The sequence below is a fragment of the Micromys minutus genome (assembly GCF_963924665.1).
Source record: "Micromys minutus genome assembly, chromosome: 32".
Lineage (NCBI taxonomy): Eukaryota > Metazoa > Chordata > Mammalia > Rodentia > Muridae > Micromys > Micromys minutus.
The window spans coordinates 11739101-11759125 of NC_137967.1; the positions used below are offsets into that span (position 1 = coordinate 11739101).

At 48.6% G+C, this 20025-nt stretch overlaps 1 protein-coding gene across 1 annotated transcript in view; it reads right to left on the minus strand.

The window, feature by feature from the left end:
• RHPN2 (rhophilin Rho GTPase binding protein 2) overlaps positions 1-19394 on the minus strand; it is a 55017-nt gene extending 35623 nt beyond the window's left edge. Inside the window, exons 1-2 of the mRNA XM_080908936.1 lie at positions 19320-19394; positions 674-789 (exon numbers count right to left, since the gene is read on the minus strand). Of these exons, the coding sequence (XP_080765062.1) occupies positions 674-789; positions 19320-19388 (185 nt within the window). The 5' untranslated portion in view covers positions 19389-19394. The remainder of the gene's footprint in view (positions 1-673; positions 790-19319) is intronic.
• Positions 19395-20025: the final 631 nt, after the last annotated feature.

The window sequence follows — 20025 nt, forward strand, 5'->3', positions numbered from 1 at the left end:
ATCCAGCGACACACATTTACCAAGCACTGACCCTACTAGGTGCAACTCTGGGCATCGGAGAAAGGAGTCATGCCCAGAAGCAGATGCTAAGGCAGTAACTGGACCTGTAAACAACAGGGCTGCAAACGGGGGGGGGGGGGGGGGGGGGGGCTTGAGAGACAGATGCTCAGCAGTTAAGAGCACTGGCTGCTCTCGCAGAGGGCCTGAGTTCGGTTCCCAGCACTGGCACGGTGGCTCATAACCATTTGCAATTCCAATTCCAGGGGATCTGCAAGGCCCTCTTCTGGCCTCCATGGGCACCAGGTACCACATGTACACACACATGCATGCAGGCAAACACTTGTAGACATGAAATTAATATATGTGTGTGTGTGTGTGTGTGTGTGTGTGTGTGTGTGTATATATATATATATATATATATATCACAGCTGTGAATTCACTGTCTATCACAATTCTCCACAAACACAGGGTGGACAAACCATCTTTGTCTTTAACATGACCAAGCTAGAAAGAAAGGCAAGAAAAGGACCTGTCCAGATACCCCAGAAGAGAAGGAAAACTCAAAGCTGAAAAGCAAGATCCCAGCCAAGGGTGTGGACTTTGTCCATCAGACAGTCAGTCCCTCAGGAGAACCGGAGCTCCTGGCCGGGGTAGCAGAAACAGAGGTACTCACTTCAGAAGGTTCTCGGCTCCTGTCCGCATCCGCACAGCCTTCAGGATCTGTTGGTTCAAGGCAGCCCTTTGATTCTGCAGCTTGCTCCGGCCAGTTTGCGCAAGGGGGTTACAACCCTGAGCAGAAAAGAAGAGACACCCAATCAAAGATCAGTTACACCCAAAATGATGACACTCTGTGGGGGGGAGGGGGAGTGCTTAACTAACCCATTAAGTCTTACAGTCCAAACACGAGCTGACCAAAGAAGACCCCAATGGACATGGTGAAGTGGACAGGGGAGAGCTCATGAAGCCTCAACAACAAACAACAGGCAACTGAGGAAAAGCCCCAGCCCCAGTGAGAGGGGTGCTTCTCCCCAGGAAGAGCGCACCAACTGGTGTTTACAGCAGCAGAGGCTCAGCACTGAAAACATACATACATACCGGTAACATTGTACCAACTGAAGAGGTTATATTTTGCAATATATGTGTGTAGACATATACATATATGCAGGCAATGGCAATTAGTGGAAAAGTAGCCATGAATTTCAAGAAGATGGGGAGGGGCCTATAGTTTGGAGGAAAAGGAAGAGAAATATGTGGCAATTGTATTCTAAAAAAATTTTTTTTATAATGACACTGTAGAAAATGAAGTAAGAAAACCTATTTAAAAAAAAAAAAAAAACAGGGCTGGAGAGATGGCTCAGCGCTGACTGCTCTTCCAGAGGTCCTGAGTTCAAATCCCAGCAACCACATGGTGGCTCACAACCATCTGTAATGGGATCTGATGCCCTCTTCTGGTGTGTCTGAAGTCAGCTACAGTGCACTTATATATAATAAATAAATAAATCTTTAAAAAAACCATAAAAATCATAATAACACATCCCGGAAACAGACACCGTGAGCTAGCATCTTGTGCCCCAGACTGTTTCCTCCCACCATGACAGTGACGCTCAAGACCCTCTTCCCCAGTATTAAAAACGCACCCATGTGTATGTAGCATCTCTGCTCAAACTAGCCCACTGAGTGCTTGTTACAAAGGTACCCAAGCCCTGCGCAGGCCGGACCTCCAGAATCCAGGAGGGAGGAAGCACTGCGTGCTCTCTCTGAGCTCCAACCTTATCGGTCAAGAGGCGGTGGGAAACCTGGAAGAGCTGGGCTCCCGGGCACTAGCCAGGGCCAGCCCTGCCCACAGCCACACGAAAAGCAGCCTGAGGCCCACCACATAGCCCTCTCCAGCACTGTGGTAGTCACGGCTCGCTGTATTTGCTGCCTTTCTCATTGCGCTCTCAAGAATTTCCCGAGGGGGCTGAGAGACGGTGGTTAAGGGGAGCTGTTATTATAGGAGAACCAGAATTCAAGTCCCGGCACCCATATTACCACCATCTCTTAACTCCAGCGCCAGGGGGATTCAACGCCCTCTACTGGCTCCTCGGGACATCTGCACCCGTGTGCACAAACCTCGGCATAGGCCACGCCCATACACAGACTTAGAGATAATTAAAGTAGGTAAACAGTAATCCCCCCTTAGAATACAGTCCTCCTTAAAGACAGGAGCGAGGTGTAGTGACCCACATCTCCAATCTCCAGAAACTCAGACAGGGGGATTGCTGCAAGTCCCAGGCCAGCCTGAGCTACAGAGCAAAACCCTGTCTCAAAAAATAAATAAATAAAAAAGAAAGAAATTAAGAAAGAAAGAAAGAAAGAAAGAAAGAAAGAAAGAAAAAATCAGCAAAAGAGGATGGTTGAGATAGCTCAGTGTGCAAAGCCACCCCCTGCCAGGCCTGAGGACCTTAGTTCAAGCCCTGGGTCCACAGGGTAGGTTAAAAAGCCTCTGCAGATTGACCTCTGACCTCCACAAGCACACACTATAGCATACACAACACCAGAATAGTACACACAACACCTCTGATCTCCATGGGCATGCCATATAGTATACATAGACCCCCAAAATAACAATAACAAGTAAAATTATATGAAAGTTCAAAACAAAAATGTTGCGTAACTTTGCCTTTTTTCCCCTAAAAGACCTATAATGTCCTTATAGTTGAAATACTGGATTATTTCTCACACTCCTAATTTTTTTTTTTCAAAAGAACTGGTTTGGATACGGCTGGGCACACCTTTAATCCCAGCATGCCAGGCAGGGAAGCGGGCAGATCTCCATGAGTTGGAAGCCAACCTGGTCTACATAATGAGACACTGTTTCAAAAACAAACGAGATAGTTTAACCGTGCTGGGAACTCAAGCTAGGCAGGGTCTGCTCGTGTGCAGGGCCGCTGCCCTACTCCTGAGGTGCTTGCCCATGTCTGTATTGGTACACATTTATGAACACATGTTCCTATGGCAGTCAACCCAGAACTATTTAGAGCTACCCAAGAGCCAGCCGATGAGCCCCCAGGAAAGAAAAGCATATAAACTGACCCTATGGACATCCCTTCTGCTCACCGACATTGGACTAAATCGCCATTTTCTTTCCAGTAACGGCTTCATGGAGAAACTTACGAACCACGGTATTCACCCTTTAGGATTAAGAAATAGATGGGATATTGAGGTTGGGCGGTCAAAAAAGAGCTGCTACTAGCAACTGCTTAAGGTAACATGAAGGTCACGTTACTGATTAAGTCAAACGCTGTAAGAAAAGCATTGTAAGATCTCATGGGTATGAAGAATACCCCAGAATCTCTCCCCCACACAGCCACACGTGTGCACATATACCCACAGCCACACACATACACACACACACACACACACACACACACACACACACACACACACACATTCGAGCTCATGCATGTATGCACATACCCACAAACAGAGATAAAAGAATTAAACAATGGTAGAGGTGAAAAACACTGAACAAGGTAATACGTGAGATGATCATGTCTTAAGAGTCTAACAATGTACTGGACACAGTGGCGCACACCTTTAATCCCAACACTCAGGAGGCAGAGGCTGGTGGATCTCTGAGTTCGAGGCCAGCCTGGTCTACACAGTGAGTTCCAGGACAGCCAGGGATACATAGTGATGCCCTGTCTTGAAAATCTAACACAAAATTTTTAAAAAGTAGTCTGATGATGCTAAGGCATAGCAAAGAGAAAAAAAAGATCACACTGCAGCTGAGATTCCCCAGAAATGAGATTTCAGTTGCTCTTAGAACATAAAAAAAGGTCACTGGACATAGTTACATTTGTGTAAATATTTCCCTGACAGCATCAAGTTATGGAAAGGAACGGCACACAATGTAATTGCTCTAGAAGTCTGCCCTTAACCATCTGACCAGTGATGGCTGGACATGCCTGTGACCTCAGCACAGCTGAGGCAGGAGGGTCATGAGTTCCAGAACCTGGTGTCATAGCAAAGACCTGTCAGCAAAACAAAACAAAAATGCCACCCACCCAACCGTCTAAGGCATCCGGGACCCAGAAGCAACCCTCAGACATGGAGTGGAACACAGGCTTACTCTGTTCAAGGTCCCGGTTCAATCCCCAACTGAAAGGAAAGAACACCCACGTCAGGGTTCTTTGTCTTAACACCTTCAACACAACACATGACCATCACCTATTTCAGATTTTCGAGCAGTTTAGCATCTCAAAAAGAAACTGAGCATCCATTCCTTATCCCTCAGTTCTGCTAGCTGGTTTTCGGGGGGGGGGGGTGTTGTTTTGTCTTGATGTTTTTTTGTTTGTTGTTTTGGCCCCCGTGTTTTGGCTCATTGTGGGTACTTCACATAAATAGGACATTCAATATACCTTCTGTGTCTGTCTTCTTTCACACAAAGCATTGTTTCCTTCTGTGTATGTGTGTGCATGTGCAGGTGTGTGTGTGTGTGTGTGTGTGTGTGTGTGAGAGAGAGAGAGAGAGAGAGAGAGAGAGAGAGAGAGAGTCTCTGCCACCCGAATACTGGGATAAAAAGCATAAATCACTACCCAGCAGATTTTAGTTGTTCTTACACACACACACACACAAAGTGCCAGTAGACAACCCCAGGTGTCATTCCTCAAATACCATCCATCTTTGTATTGGTACAGTCTCTCACTGGCCTGGAGCTCACCAAGTAGGCTAGAGCAGCTGCTCAGCAAGGCCCCAGGCTCCACCATCTTTACCCCATCAATGGTCACAAGCATGCCACTGGGGATGGAACTCCAGTCCCCCAAGCACTTTACCAACTAACTTTCCCCTCTCCCCTACCTGATTAGCATTGTGTTTCACTGTTTGAAAGGGTATTATTGCATAGCCCAGGCTGGCCTTAATCTGTGTTCCTTCCTACATTCTGGGCTTATGGCCCAGTGCCCCACACCTGGGGAGCACATTGTTTTCAAAGTTCACCCAGATCACAGCCTGCCTGCGCCCAGTTCACTCTTTCATCATTAGGTAAGCAGACAACATTTGCTCTGTTTTAACCATTTACCAGTTGCTGGACGTTTGAAGTGTTCTCACTTCTGTCAGGAATACGCCTGGAGGCACAGTATGGTGGCCATGCCTAAAATCCCAGTACATGGAACATGAGAACAGGAGGATCGGGAATTCAAGGCCAGTCTTAGCAACATCATAAGTTCAAGACCAGCCTGGGCTGCAAGAGACCCTACACCAAAAAAAAAACTTAAGAAAAAAAAAGAGCTTTAAAAAGAAGGAGGAAAAAGAGGAAGAGTTTCAAGAAAACCTGGAGGAAAGAAAGTAACTAATTTCTGAATCTTTAGTTCAAATCCTGCTTATTGGGGGGCCACTGAGCAGGCTAGACTGTAGAGAACCTATCTTTCCCTGTGGTTCACATAGTAAGTATGGCTCAGGACAAAGAAAGGAAAATGTGTGTGTGTGTGTGTGTGTGTGTGTGTGTGTGTGTATGTGTGTGTATACACATGCATGCATTTAAGAACAGCTAAAATAAGGCTGGAGAGATGGCTCAGTGGTTAAGAACACTGACTGATCCTACAGAGGTCCTGAGTTCAAATCCCACATGGTGGCTCACAACCATCTGTAATGGGATCTGATGCCCTCTTCTCCTGTGTCTAAATACAGACACTGAATACAGCTACAAGTCAGTGTCCTAATGGTGGCATTTGCTCTTCCCAGATATGTCTAGGTTTGTGCCAACCTGACATCTGACAGCCAGCATGCCATCCTGGTGTGTGAAAGAGTCAACTCTTTCATTGGCTTGGGTTAGGAATGTGACTCAACACACAGGGCTTGCCTGACATGAGCCAGGCCTTGGGTTTCATCCCTAGTACTGCCCAACTCTCCTACAAAAAGTGAAATAAAACCACTCTGGTCACTATGGAGACTATTGCTAGAGCCCTTAGGCCCTAAGTCAGTAGGAAGGACTTCTTGCCCCATGTCATCTCCTTGGGTGTGGAAATCAAGCCCAGAAAATAGTCTTTTTCATGGGCTTGCAGCATTTGTATATCTTTTTTGGGAAATTACTGACTCAAAACCTCTGTCCATTTTGAAAATGGCCTCAGCCTCCTAAGCAGGGAGGTTCTAAGTGTTAGCACTCAGAGGCAGAAGCAGGAGAATCTGAGTTCAAGGCCAGCCCTGGTCTACAGAAAGAGTTCTTTTTGGACAGCCATGGCTACACAGAGAAACCCTGCCTCAAAAACTGAATGAAAAGGAAAGAAAGAAAGAAAGAAAGAAAGAAAGAAAGAAAGAAAGAAAGAAAGAAAGGAGGGAGGGAGGGAGGGAGGGAGGGAGGGAAGGAGGGAGGGAACTTTTGTAGAGAAACATTGTTTATATGCTGATCCTTAGATCTTTAGCTGTATCTGCCTGTGTTCTCTGCCTATGATTCCCTGAGGTATTTGTTTCCTTATTCTCTTTGTAGTGCTGGCAACTGAACCCACGAGGAAGTGCTCTGCCACTGGGGTACATCCCCAGCCCCTCCTGGGGTCTTCGGACTATGCTTTACCAAGTTTCAGAGCAGCAAACAATTCCCTTTAAACCTAATGGCGCGCTCCTTAGCTCAGACAGGTGGTTCCGAATGAGGACCACATTCCTGGGTACGGCTTATCTTCAGGGCCAGTGGCTACTCCCTGGGAGTGTCCCGGTAGGCAGTGTTCTCAGATCTGACAACTCTGGAACCTTAACAACCTCAGCCAACTCCTTCCCACCACCCCCAGTCCCCAGCCATAACCATATACTCACAGCAACAGCCTGAACCCCAGGAGGAGAGGTAGGCCATCTATAACCCAGCCTGCTCAGGGGCCCCAAAATGTGGCCTTTGGACTAGAGAGCGGTGAGTTACCATCCTTCCTCAGGATTCTCTCATTCCTCCTTTCCAGAAGGGAATTAGCATCCCTCCAGCCACGATTCCACCCTCCCACCCCAGCTGGTTCTCGGTCCCATAAGAACACTTTTCTCTATATTCAAATTTCTGGGGCCAGGGACTGGAAGAAGGTGGCTCAGCTGGTACGAGCCTTGGCTGTTTTCCCAAAGGACCTGGGTTCAATTCCCTTGGCAACTCACAGCTGTCTGTGACATCAGTTCTAGAGAATCCAACAGCCTCACACAGATATACGTGCAGGCAAAACACCAATGCACACACAGTGAAAATAAATACATTTAAAAGTCAAATTGCTCTTATCCCATTTGCACTAGTGGCAACATTGGTGGCCTTCTAAATTGCACAGATAATTAGAATGAGTTGGAATAGATCTTCAAGCAAGTGTCTAATTTAGACCACTAATCCCTGATTTTTTTTCTTTTTAACCTGAAAGTGAGGAAGCTGCTTCCGAGCACTTAAGAGTCTGAGACAAAAGATTAGGGGTTCAAGGCCAGCTTGGACTACATAGTGAGTTTGGAGCCACTCTTTACTAGAGAGAGAGACCGTGCTAAAAAGGCGGGGTAGACGCTAGACAGATGGCTCGCACAATTCAAATTTTGTACTGCTTTTGAAGAGGACCGGCACCCAACATCAGACAGCTCACAACTGCCCCAGGGGAATCCAGCACCTCTGGCCTCTGTGGGCACTGTGCTTACTTGTACAGACACACACACACACACACACACACACATACACACAACTTTTAAATCTTAAGAGACGGGGATGGGGTGTGGGACAGATCTTAATTGTGTTTCCCTAGCCTAGCATGCATGAAGTCTTGTGTGTGCATACCTACAATCCCAACACTCTGAAGGAGAGCGCAGGATGATCAGAACTTCTGGGCCAGCCTAGGCTACAGGAGACCCTTTCAAGGAGCACAGGATGCCTTTCAACTTCCCCAGAAACTACTAAACTTTCTTCAGATTTTACTTGTTTCGCTCTCATGAGCCCAAGTGTGTGTCCGCATATGTGTATGTGCACAAGTGTGTCATGCCTGTGAAGGACAGAAGAGGGTGCCAGCTAGAACTGAAGTGACACATAGACGTGAGCTGCCCTGTGAGTGTTGGAACCCGAGCCTGAGTCGGCCACAGGAGCAGCGAGTGCTCCTAACCCTTACGTCATTTCCCCAGCCATGAAACAATGCTTTTACTGCTAAACTGGTTGAATAGGAAAGGGCTGAAAATCCCTGTGGGAGGCTGGTGGTCCAACTTGCCTCAGAATGCTACAGCCCACCAATGATACTTTACAGACACTTTAATAATGGCATCCTTCTTGAAGCTCAGATAAGCATCCATCCCATTCTTAAAAGAACTTTTCTCCTGATCCTATTCCTCGCCTCACCCAACTTCTGGAAACCTCTGCGCTAAGCAGCCAACAAGCGTGGGGTCCAGTTTCTAGATAAGGCATAGGAATGTAGGGGATTATCCGGGACTGAGTCACTGGACTCAAAACCACATTACTTCTTACTGACAGGTAGGAATGTTGGGTGCTGCTGGGGCTGACAAAAAACTCACACGGCTGCTTGCAAAGTTCCCAGAGAGGTGAATATAGGCAAAACACCCCTGAAAGAAGCAATGGAACCAGAAGGGACTAAGCCACCCAGAAACCCCTGCTGAGTGTTGGTGACACCACATGTCTCATCTCTGGTCTTATTGTATGCGCGCCTACGTGCATGTTCCTGTATACATGCCTGCATGCCTTTGTGTGTGCATATATACATATGTGGGTATGTGCATGGTGTGCGCATATGTACATGGGTGCAGACACTCGTGTGTTGGTGGCAGTGATGGGATTTGACCCTAGGGCCTGGCACATAGCAGACAGACCAGCTATCACACCAGCTTGGACTAGAACTCAGGCACAAACGTTTGTCACACTTCAAGAGTCACCACTGACAGAGTCCTACATACAATGCATGCATGCGGACAGCAGCTGCAAGCCTGTCATCTCAGGCCCTTGAAACGCCCAGGAAAGAGGATGTGTTCAAGGCCAGCCTGAGCTACATAATAGAACTTTCCTTAAAAACCTAAAATAAAATCAAATAAACCACAAACACACCTTCAAAGAAGTGAGTGCCCTACACAGGTCCATTTGGTTCCTTCAAAAGCCTAGATCTGGGGCTGGAGAGATGGCTCGGCGGTTAAGAGCACTGACTGCTCTTCCAGAGGTCCTGAGTTCAAATCCCAGCAACCACATGGTGGCTCACGACCATCTGTGATGGGACCAAAGGCCCTTTTCTCAGCAGCTGGAGCCCCTGGCAGCAGTGCGGGCTGGAGGAGAACTTCAGCCCTGCCCCTCCTGCTCCTTTAAGCTGGATGGTGAGCGCCACAGCTGAGCAGTGAAGGGGCTCAGGCAGCCCATCTGCCAACCATGAGATTCTTGGCTGAGAGGGCCATGGGCTTCCTTCATCTCATACTCTTTGGGTGAGCCCTTCCCATCACAAAGCCTGGGATGGTCACAGAGATACAGCCCTGGTCTCTCACCCGCTTCCCAAGAGAATGTGTGACTCGTGCCTGAACAGTTGGAAAAGCAAGTCCCTGGAGCTAAGACTGGATCAGGGAAAAGTACGGGGCTAGGGAATGTCCACTGAGCTTATCACCAAGGGGCCCCTGCTGGGTGTGGCGTGCACACCTCTAATCTCAGTACCGCAGAGATAAGAGTATCACTATACTGAGCCCATATCTCAAAAAGGGTTATGGGTAGTTAGATGCATTGAGAGAGTGTCTCCCTAGAAATGAAGTCTACGTAGAGGGAGCAGACCAGAAGGGCCTTGGCTGTCCTGAAACTCACTCTGTAGACCAGGCTAGCCTTGCTCAAACTCAGAGATCTGCCTACCTCCCAGATGCAGGGATTAAAGACATGTATCACTACAGCACCACAACCAGAAGGAAACTTTAGTGAGAGCATTTGGACCCTTGATCAAGCCAGACCTGAAAGCCATTGCTCCAGACTTCTTGGTTACGGGGTCCAATTTGTTATCTCCTTTGCTATGCTATTTTTTTTTAAAAATAGAGGGTTAATTCTCACATTATAAAACATATAAATCTTAAATGCAGCGTTCAATGCACCTGAACAATGTATGTATATTGATAACAATATATTATCACCACTCCACCCCAAAATCCAAAAAATTTCCATCATCCCAAGCAATCAACACTTGGCTTTCTTTTTAAATTTTCTTTTTAAAATAATATTTATGTACTTAAGGTATATGGCTACTCTGATGCATGTATACCTGCATGCCAGAAGAGGCATCAGATCTCCTTATAGATTGTTGCAAACCATACCATGTTTGTCTGGGAATCAAATCTAGGTCCTCTGAAGGGCAGGCACTTCTCTGCTAAGCCATCTCTCCAACCCCTTCCTTTTTAAATTTATTTATTTTTATTTTATATGTATGAGTGTTTTGCCTGCATGTATGTCTGTGTGAGGGTGTCAGGTCTTGGACTTACAGACAGTTGTTAACTGCCTGTAAGTGGGTCCTGGGAATTGAACCTAGGTACTCTGGGAGAACAGCCAGCATTCTTAACCACTGAGCCATCTCTCCAGCTCCGCCCTTAAATTGTTTCTTATTATGTTTTATGTAGGTCTGTTTACATGCGTGATCATCTGAATATGTCTGTATATATGGGTACATATGTGACATAGCACTTATGTGGAGGTCAGAGGGCCAACTTTTGTGAGTCATTTTCTCCTTATCTTGTGGCTTCTGGTGATTAGGTACAGGTCATGAGACTCAGAAGCCTTTGAGAGCTGAGCCATCTCGTAGGCTTAACACTGTGATTTTTTTTTTTTATCACCTTACATTTCTGTGTGTTCTCAAATGACACAAATCACATCAGTAGTATGTACCTTTATTTGGCCTGACAACCTATCTTGAGATTTGCCCATGATGCTGAATTCACCACCGTCTGTTCCTTTCTTGCTGCTGAGTAAAAAAAAACCCTACCGCAGGATGCCAAGCATGGCGCTACACCCCAGCAGTTCCAGCACGAAGGAGGGTGAGGCAGGAGGATCAGCGGTTCAAAGCTGGGCTACCTATAGAGACATAGGTCGTAGATAGATGGATGGACAGACAGATGGATGGGTGGATGGATGGATAGATGGATTCACCTTATAGAGCTATCCCGTGGCGTGTTCATCTTTTCTGAAGACTCCAACAGGCTGTTTACCTATAAAACACTATTTTAAAGCAGTGCCTAAGGGGAAACTGGAGGCATTTAATTTGGAAGACATGGGTGACTCCAGATAAAGCCTGTGCGTAAGGAAATTCTGGTAATGGCAGGGCAAAGTGCAAGCTCCAGTGACAAATGGGGTGAGCCTGGGACAGCAACAGGCCAGAGACCCCAGGACTGGGTCACACAAGGCAGGTGTGTTTCTCCAGCAAGAATATTATTTTCCTGCCGCTCCAGGTCTGTCTTCTTTGAACAATCCCTCACTTAACCACTAAAATCTGGAAAGCAAGACTTGTTTATTTCTGATTTTGCCAGAAAGTCCAGAAATAGCCAGCCATCCCCTGCAATACACACACAGCCCGTTTCACTTCTTGCCACGCTGGAGACGGGATGGAGGAGTCTCGATTTCCATGTCTAAAATAAACAAACAAACAAATCTCCTGGGCCTATGATCTCTCCACGTGGAAGATGAAGGCTACAATATCTCGAGTCTGAGGCCAGCCTAGGCTACCCTGAAAGACCTCAACTCAAAAACCAAAAAACTACCCAACAGCAACAACACCCCAATAAGCACATAAGAAAAATTAAAACGCGGATTTGATTTGATAAGTAGCTCTTGTGGGGCTAGAGACATGGTTCGGTGGTTAAGAGCACTGGCTTCTCTTCTAGAGGACTGGGAGTTGATTCCCAGCACCCACATGGAGGCTCACACAGCCTACAATTTCAGTCCCGGGGAGCCGACACCCTCTTCTGACTTCTGCTGCCACAGACACATATGCAGGCTAAACAACTCATACACATAAATGAAAATAAAAGTTACAAAAGTTAAAAAGACATAAAAACAAACAGCCCTCCTACCCTTCCAGGAGGTCCACCGGGTAGAGAGGTCCAGTTGCCTTCCTCCCAGCATCCCAACGCATTCCTGTCGGAGTAATTCCCAAGAGAATGGACACAGACATTATAGAAATCAAGATCTGGGCTGCTCTTCCAGAGGTCCTGAGTTCAAATTCCAGCAACCACATGGTGGCTCACAACCATCTGTAATGGGATCTGATACCCTCTTCTGGTGTGTCTGAAGACAGCTACAGTGTATTCACATACATAAAATACATAAATCTATATTTTAAAAAAGGATCAAGACTTTATTAACTGCAGGCTCGTTCCAGTAAGATCCACAACCCACATCAACATCTACTGTACGTCAATCACACAATCACCAAAATATCCAGTCTCCAGAAGAACACAGTAGCCTACTTATTCTAACCAATAAGATGTCACACCATAAGAACAGACCTATCATAAGAACAGGGGTGGGGGTGGGGGAGCAGTGTGGTATGACCTTGAACTTGTACACCGCAGTGAGAGCCTTCTTTATGACAAGGTACGGCACTGTAAAATGCAAACAGTACCATAGAAAACAAACCACCTCTGAAGTTGTTTGGGTTCCTCTTACTCTCTTCTAAGCTAATGGAAACCTGGGAGTTTTCCAAAGCCTCGGGGGACACATGAACTCCCAGCTCTCCCTTGAAAAGGCCAGAACTTGCATGGTTCACCACCATTGCTCTGTCCCTGGCACTTTGCAGACAGCCTTGCTGCCCACTCTGTCTACACGGCCCTATGGCTGAGATGCACCGGCGCTTCCTCTGTTCCTTGTGGCCACTTCCAATGCAGCCTTTGTGTCAGGAGACAACGCACCTGAGCCAGAGGAGGAAGCGTTGATCCAGCGAAAGCCAAGGCCGGGAAGCATCAGGTGGTGGTGTCTTGGCAACTGTCCCAACTGCCCCAGGAAACAAGGGACATTTACAATGTTACAGTTCATCACATTGACTCTCCTCTGAGTCACCTGAAAACCCTGCTTCTGCCAGGGGACTCCTCCTGGCCACAAGCCCACAGCAAGAGGCGCACCAGCAGGCCCTCTGGGCTAAAGGTGTGCACCACTGCAAACCTGAACCCTCATGAAGGCCATGGTCTGCCTGCATCCAGTCAGGCCTTCAGACACATATAAAGACACTGGTTGTTCTAGGGGCTTGGATCTTTTTGTGTCCTTTGTTTTTTCAATGCCGGGGACCAGACCCAGGGCAAATACTTTAACCCTGAGCTAGTGAGAGAAACGGATCTGCAAATGTGGAAGCCCCTTTTCTCCCTCCTGATCTGGGAAAAAGGGAATGGACCCAACAGCAGGGTGAACATCTTTAGCCCATAGGACTAGAGCTCTTGATTCTCTATGATCCATAAAGCCAAGCTGAGGCAGGAGGATCAAAAGTTCATGGACAACCAGAGATAGAGTTGTAAAGCCAATGTGGAAAAATCAGGGAGACTTTGCTTCAAAGTAAGAAGTAAATAGAACTTTTGGCGGCGGCAGCCATCTTCCTGTTAACTCGCCAACATGCCAAACACAGAGGGAAAGAGGAGAGGCACTCGCTATATGTTCCCCAGGCCTTTTAGGAAACGTGGAGTTGTTCCTTTGGCCACATACAGACTAATCGACAAGAAGGGTGATGTTGTAGACATCAAAGGAATGGGCACTGTTCAAAAAGGAATGCCCCGGAAGTGTTACCTCGGCAAAACCGGAAGAATCTACAGTGTTACCCAGCATGCTGTGGGCATCATCGTAAACAAGCAAGTTAAGGGCAAGATTCTGGCCAAGAGGATCAATGTGCGGATTGAACACATCAAGCACTCGAAGAACAGAGACGGCTTCCTGAAGTGGGTGAAGAAGAACGACCAGAAGGAAAAGGAAACCAGAGAAGGGCACCTGGCTCAGCTGAAGCGCCAGCCTGCGCCACCCAGAGAAGCGCACTCTGTGAGGACTAACAGGAGAGAGCCTGAGCTGCTGGAGCCCGTTCCTTATGAATTCATGGTCTAATGTACAAAAAGAAATAGGGGGCTGGAGAGATGGCTCAGCGTTTAAGAACGCTGGCTGCTCTTCCAGAGGTCCTGAGTTCAAATCCCTGCAACCACATGGTGGTTCACAACCATCTGTAATGGGATCCGATGCCCTCTTCTGGTGTGTCTGAAGACAGCTACAGTGTACTCACATACATAAAATAAATGATTTATTTAAGAGAGAGCAAGAAAGAAAGGAAGGAAGGAAAAAGGAAGGAAAGAAAGGACACAGACTGCAAAGTGTTTTCCTTAAAAAAACAAAAAGGAATAAATAGAAGACAAAAGAGTAGCACAGTGGTGAGCGCTTGCTTACAACACCAAAGCCCAGCATCGACAGAAATAAATGAAACAAGACTTCCCCATATGCCTTAGGATGCAGAGGACAAAGAAAAGAGACCAACCAGGATGGGGCACATGCCTTTGATCCCAGCATTCTGGAGGCAGAGGGAAGCAGAAGATCTCCGTGAGTTCAAGGCCAGCCTGGCCTATATAGTGGGTTCCAAGCCAGTCAGAGCTACACAGTATGACCTTGTCTCAACCCCGTAGGAAGAACATCAACCAACCAGACTCCCACCCCCAGAGGGTGGCATTGTCTGCCATCAATAGGAGGAGAGGCCCTTGGTCCTGTGAAGGCTTGTTTCCCCAGTGTAGGAGAATGCCAGGGTGTTGAGGTGGGAGTGGGAACATCTTCACAGAAGAGGGGGGAGGGGGGAGGGAGAAAGGAAAGGGGATAACATTTGAAATGTAAATACATAAAATATCTAATAAAACTAAATCAAGTAAGAAAAGTAAGGATCTTCTTCCTTCCCAGTTGGAGCCTCCAGGAAGCCCAGAGAGTAAACAGGGGCCATAAACCAGGACACAGTGGACCTTGGGGCCCAATCCAGCCAGCAGGTTTAGAGAACAAACAATCAGGGCTCCTACAGCGCTTGAATAAAAACAATGGCCAGTGTTCCCTGGGGAAGAAGGGGGGGTGGACATCGAGTGACAGTGCCACACAGGGCCACTGCCTCCCACTCTGAGCCTCTCTAACGTTCTACAGTAAGATTTTCTGTAGTTTTCTTTTCTCTTCTTCCCAGCTGAAACAGGTCTTTTGGGGGATTTTAAAATTACCGCCCCCAGCGGGGAGGAGGCCCCAGGGAAGAGGTGGTCCCCAGAGAAGGGGGAGGGTCTACTCTCAAACCCTCTTTTAAGAAAGACTTCTAGATATAGAAACGCAAACATGCCAGAAAAGGAATTTATTGTAATTTTACAAAATCCGTTTTGATGTAGGCATCACAAAATTTAGGAAGAAGAAGACAGCCCAGTGAGAAGCCAGAGGAAGATGGCACCCTGACAGCCAGCCAGTTCTCCTTTTGTTCTTTTTAAAGACATCTCCAAGCTGACCCAGAGGACAGAGTTTGTCCTGAGGATGTTCCGGCTGGGGTTAGGTGTCCTCAAACTGTACGAGACCACCCCTCCCCCAACACTGCCCAAGAGCCTCTGGTTTACCAGGGTCCCTTCCCAGTCATTTTTGCACACTTTGGATCCACAACCCACTTGCATAGGGACTTGTGAGCAATTAGGTTTCGGTTTTGTGTACAAGTCACACAAGACGCAGCTAACCCTGGCCAGTGAGCCACCCCCTCACCCTCTCTGAACAACAGCAAAAAGGCTCAATTCCTTTTCAAGCATGGCCTGGACTTTGCAGACAAAACCTTGGACCACAGCTTGGCTCAGCAGCCAAGGAAATGAGATCTGCCTTAAGCAGCAGGGCCCAGGGGCCTGCACTTGCCTAACCCTCTCGAGACTCTAGGTTCTATTTCTCAGGGGGCAGCGGAGTGGGAGAATCAGTGTCCAACAATCTGTCCCTGAGCTAGGGTCAGCCGAAGCCCTAGCCAGCTCAGCCTTCCTCAGGCCGAGGATCAGAATGGCATTTGAAACACATGCGGAAGGGAAGACAGAACTGATAAGAATTTAAATTTGTCTTGGGCAGATAAGGATCCAATTCAGCAAGCAAATGAGGAGCCTGCCCTGAAGGCTGTTGAATAAGGTCATGACTACATTTCCAGTTTTGGGGTGCCCATTCTCACCTCCCTCCCATCAGCCCCGAGTGTCTCCCCAGCTTCACCTTTTCCTGAGTCTCAAGCAGCCCTACACCTGACTTCCTCTGTTACTTGGCATCCATCAACAGAGTTTTACTAGCCCAAGCTGGCCAGGAACTCGCTGTACATGAAGACCAGGCAGGTCCACCGGCCTCTCTGAGTCCTGATTACCAGAAGCTCGGGTGTGTGCCATCGATCGAATCTCCCCGCGGTTTCCTTTGGTTTAGTCAGGTGAGCAACTAATCCAGGTTTATCTTAGAAATCAAAACTCAGTCCACCCTCCAGAAGGAGGGGCCTGCAGAGCCTGGGGGCGGGGCCTGCAGAGCCTTGGGGCGGGGCCTGCAGAGCCTGGGGGCAGCAAATTTGCTTTGTGTTCTACCCGCTCTTTGATTTCATTCTAAAGTGCGAGATAGAGTGCTCACCAAGCAGGCACTAGCCCTGGGGCTGTATACGTAAAAACAAGATTTTAGGAAGACCCAAACAGGGTATGGCAGTTTATACTTGTAAACCAAGCACTTGGGAGGTAAAGACAGGAGAACAGAGAAATCAAACTCCTCTCTCTCCTCAAATAGCAACACCAGAAGGAGGAAAAAGAAAAAAAAAAAAAAAAAAAAGAAAACCCAAAAATCAAGTTCTCTAGACTTGCCCATTTTTGAACAAGCATTTGGGAAAGGGGGTCAGTAGTAGAGTATATGTGAGGTACACTAGAGGTTCCCCAATTCCAGCCCCAGCACCATAAAGATCTTTTTGAAAATTGACATTCAAGCTGGGCAGTGGTGGTGCACGCCTTTGATCCCAACACTCCGGGAGGCAGAGGCAGACAGGTCTTTGAGTATGAGCAAAATTACAGTAATGATTTTTATGGTTATGGGGGGAAGTCACCACACCATGAGGAGCTGTATTAAAGGGTCACAGCATCAGGAAGGTTGAGAACCACTGGTCTAAAGCAACATAACTTCTTCCTGCCTAGTTTCACTGTTTCTCCACCACTGCAGTTAAAAAAAAAAAAAGTTCTGATACAAATCCCACCTGCCAGGTTTCCATGGATTTCCAGAGTTCTCTAGTTCCTTCGGATATGTAATCTGAAACTGCTGGGTTCCCATACCTCTGTGCCTTTGCCCAGGCTGTTCCCTCCGCACGCAGGGCCCCTCCCCCATCTCCGTCACCTGTCTAAGCTCCACAGTTGGTTCCTCTATCATATGACTTACATCAAATTGGCTCAGGGCACAGATGAGAAAGAAAAAAAAAAAAAGACTCCCAACCCGTTTATTTTCCTGACACAAAGGACAGCACTCTGCAGGCCCGGCGTGAATTCGCTCAGACACAGCCCGATCCCGTGACAAGGTTTTGCTTTGGCACAGATGCTAACTGTAAATCTCATCATCCTCTACAGCACTCAGCCCGCATCACAGAGACTACACCTGAGAAATACCAAAAACAAACAAAAAGCCGGGAGAAATGGCTCAGTGGTTAGGCTTGCTTGCTGGTCCTGCAGAGGACCTTAGTTTGGTTCCTAGCACTCACGTCAAGTGGATGTTTGCAGCTACCTGTAATTTCAGTCCTGCGGTATTTGGTGCTTGCTCTCTTCTGACCTCACGAGTGCGAGTGCATGTGTTTAAAAAACATTCAGACGCGAATCCTTTCCCTTCCCCACCCACGTCCTCCCCTGAGTTCCACAGCCCTGGGTGGGTACCACAGGAGAACTTGTTCTGAAAAGCTTGATACCCTCTAGAGTATATACTTCATCCTCCCTGCCTTCCTGTCTTCTCCCCCTAGAAGCTGCCACGGGTCCACCATCTGTTCAAAAGACAAACAGTCTAGCAAGGACTGATAGATCCCACAAGGAGACAGCAACTTGCTGGAGGCTGTAAAGCAATTTTGTGGGGGTGGCAGCCAGGCCCTAGGGCTTTAGGTTGGATGTCTTGAGATTCCCAGGCCAAGCAAACCTCCTGCAACGCTGGCCTGTGGGATCCTCTGGCCCAAATGCCACACATAATTAGAAGTTATAATCCTGTAATTCCATGATGACATCTCTCAACTTAAATATACTTTAAAACTTTTTTAAATGCCAAAAGGAAGTTTAAAAAAGTGCCCACTGTCCCTACTTGCCTCCAGAGTCCCCTCCTTTATATTACTACCTCACGCGTGAGCAAAAGCTCTTTAAAAAGTCGCCAGTGTCCCGCGGGAGAAGGAAGCTGCCAAGCCCATTTACGAAGTGGCCTTGGAACAATTAAGAATTGATTGCTCTGTGGGAAGCAGTTTCACTTCCCTATTCATGACTATTCGGCGTGCCTCCGATCGTATCAGTTAGAAAAATATCCACGGCAATCTCAACCCACCAGGTGATCCTTGGCCAAAGTCCAAAGGCTATTTTTAGACTCACTAGGGACCAGAGTGGAAGGTGAGGAGTCTGTCACCGTGATTCACACCTCCAAAGCGTCTTTGTAAGTCAGTTCACGCAGTAGCTAGCTGGGCAAACCCAGCACCGCTGTGGGCGCCTTAATGGGGTCGCTTTTGAGGAACTGAGCTCTAGGGCGATAGGCAGTCGCGTAAGTGGCCCAGGAGCGCCACGACTTGCCAAGCGCGCAGAGTCCAGTCTCGCTCGCCCGGTCTCTCGGACAACCAAATACAGATAAACCCACTTTGGAGGAGTGAGACTCCGGTTCTCTGTTTCTCTTGGACAACGCGAGGACAAACGAGGGAGGCACGCCCGAGGTCCCCTTGCAAGCATTCACCCTCCCTTAGGAGTCAAAGGGGGCGAACGCTGATAGCATTTGGGAGGCAAACGAGCAAAACTCCCCCTCCACTTGCACCCTGGCTACGCGCTCGTGTGGAAACTGGGCTGCGGTATCAGCTTAGGGGGACCGACCGAGCTCGCCAGCGTGGCCAGGGGCTGGTCCTTTCCCCACCAGCGCGAGAAGGCTGGCAGGGCCATCCGGATCACCTCCCCAGGTTCCCACCTGCGCGTGGCTCGCCTGTGCACCTGCGTGCCCCAACCCGGCTGCCATCTGCTCCGGGTTCCAAGCCCCGCGCAATCCCCTTTCGACACCCCTCCACCCTCTTCTTCGCCGTTCGGCCGGCACCAACCCTGCGGGTCCTCTCCCTTTCCCTTCCCCTCCCCCTCCGGTCCAGGCCGACCCCAGCCGCAGGTCCCTTCAGCGCGCTCCGCAGTCTGCGGGGACCGAGAGAGTTTGCTGACTTGCTCCTCACCTTTCGAAAGTAGTCGTCATTTTCTTTCTCCAGCGGCTGGGGGGCCGCGGGGAGCAGCGCGTCGGTCATGCTGGCAGCGCGGGAGTCCAGGGTGAACTGAGGTGCAGTGGCTACCAAGGGCCCCAGGAGGAGCCGGGACCCGCCCCCGCTCCCGCCCCCGAAAGGCCGAAGTCTCTGCGGCCCCGCCCGAGCCCTAGAGCGCCAGATATCTGGAGCTCCGCCCCTCCCAGCAAGACCTGGCCATAGGCGGATCCCGAGCCTGGAACTCGGCTCTGCCATCTAGACCCCGCCTCCAGCCTCGCAAGAGGCGAATCCCGAGACCTGGAGTTCGGCTCCCGGCCTTTGCAGTCCTCCCGTATCCCCGAGTGAGCCCCACCCCGCTCTTTGGAGCCACGCCCCATCTCGCCTAGGCCCCACCCCCTCCACCTTCCAGTCCTACCTAACTCTCTGTAGCCTCGCCCCGCTAAACTCAGGTCACGCCCATAACACACACGGCCCTCCTCCAGCCCCGCCTGAGGCTGAAACCAGAGCCCTGAAGCCCTGCCCTTAATTTATAGACCACGCCCCTGCCCCATGCTAGTGTTAAGTACCTACCTGCCTTGAATCTAGAATGGTGCTCTGGTTGAGCCTCCGATCTTGATCTGCGTGTGGTTAATAGCTCTCTACCTCATGAGCACAGCCACCTAGGTATAGAGGTTTCAGCGAC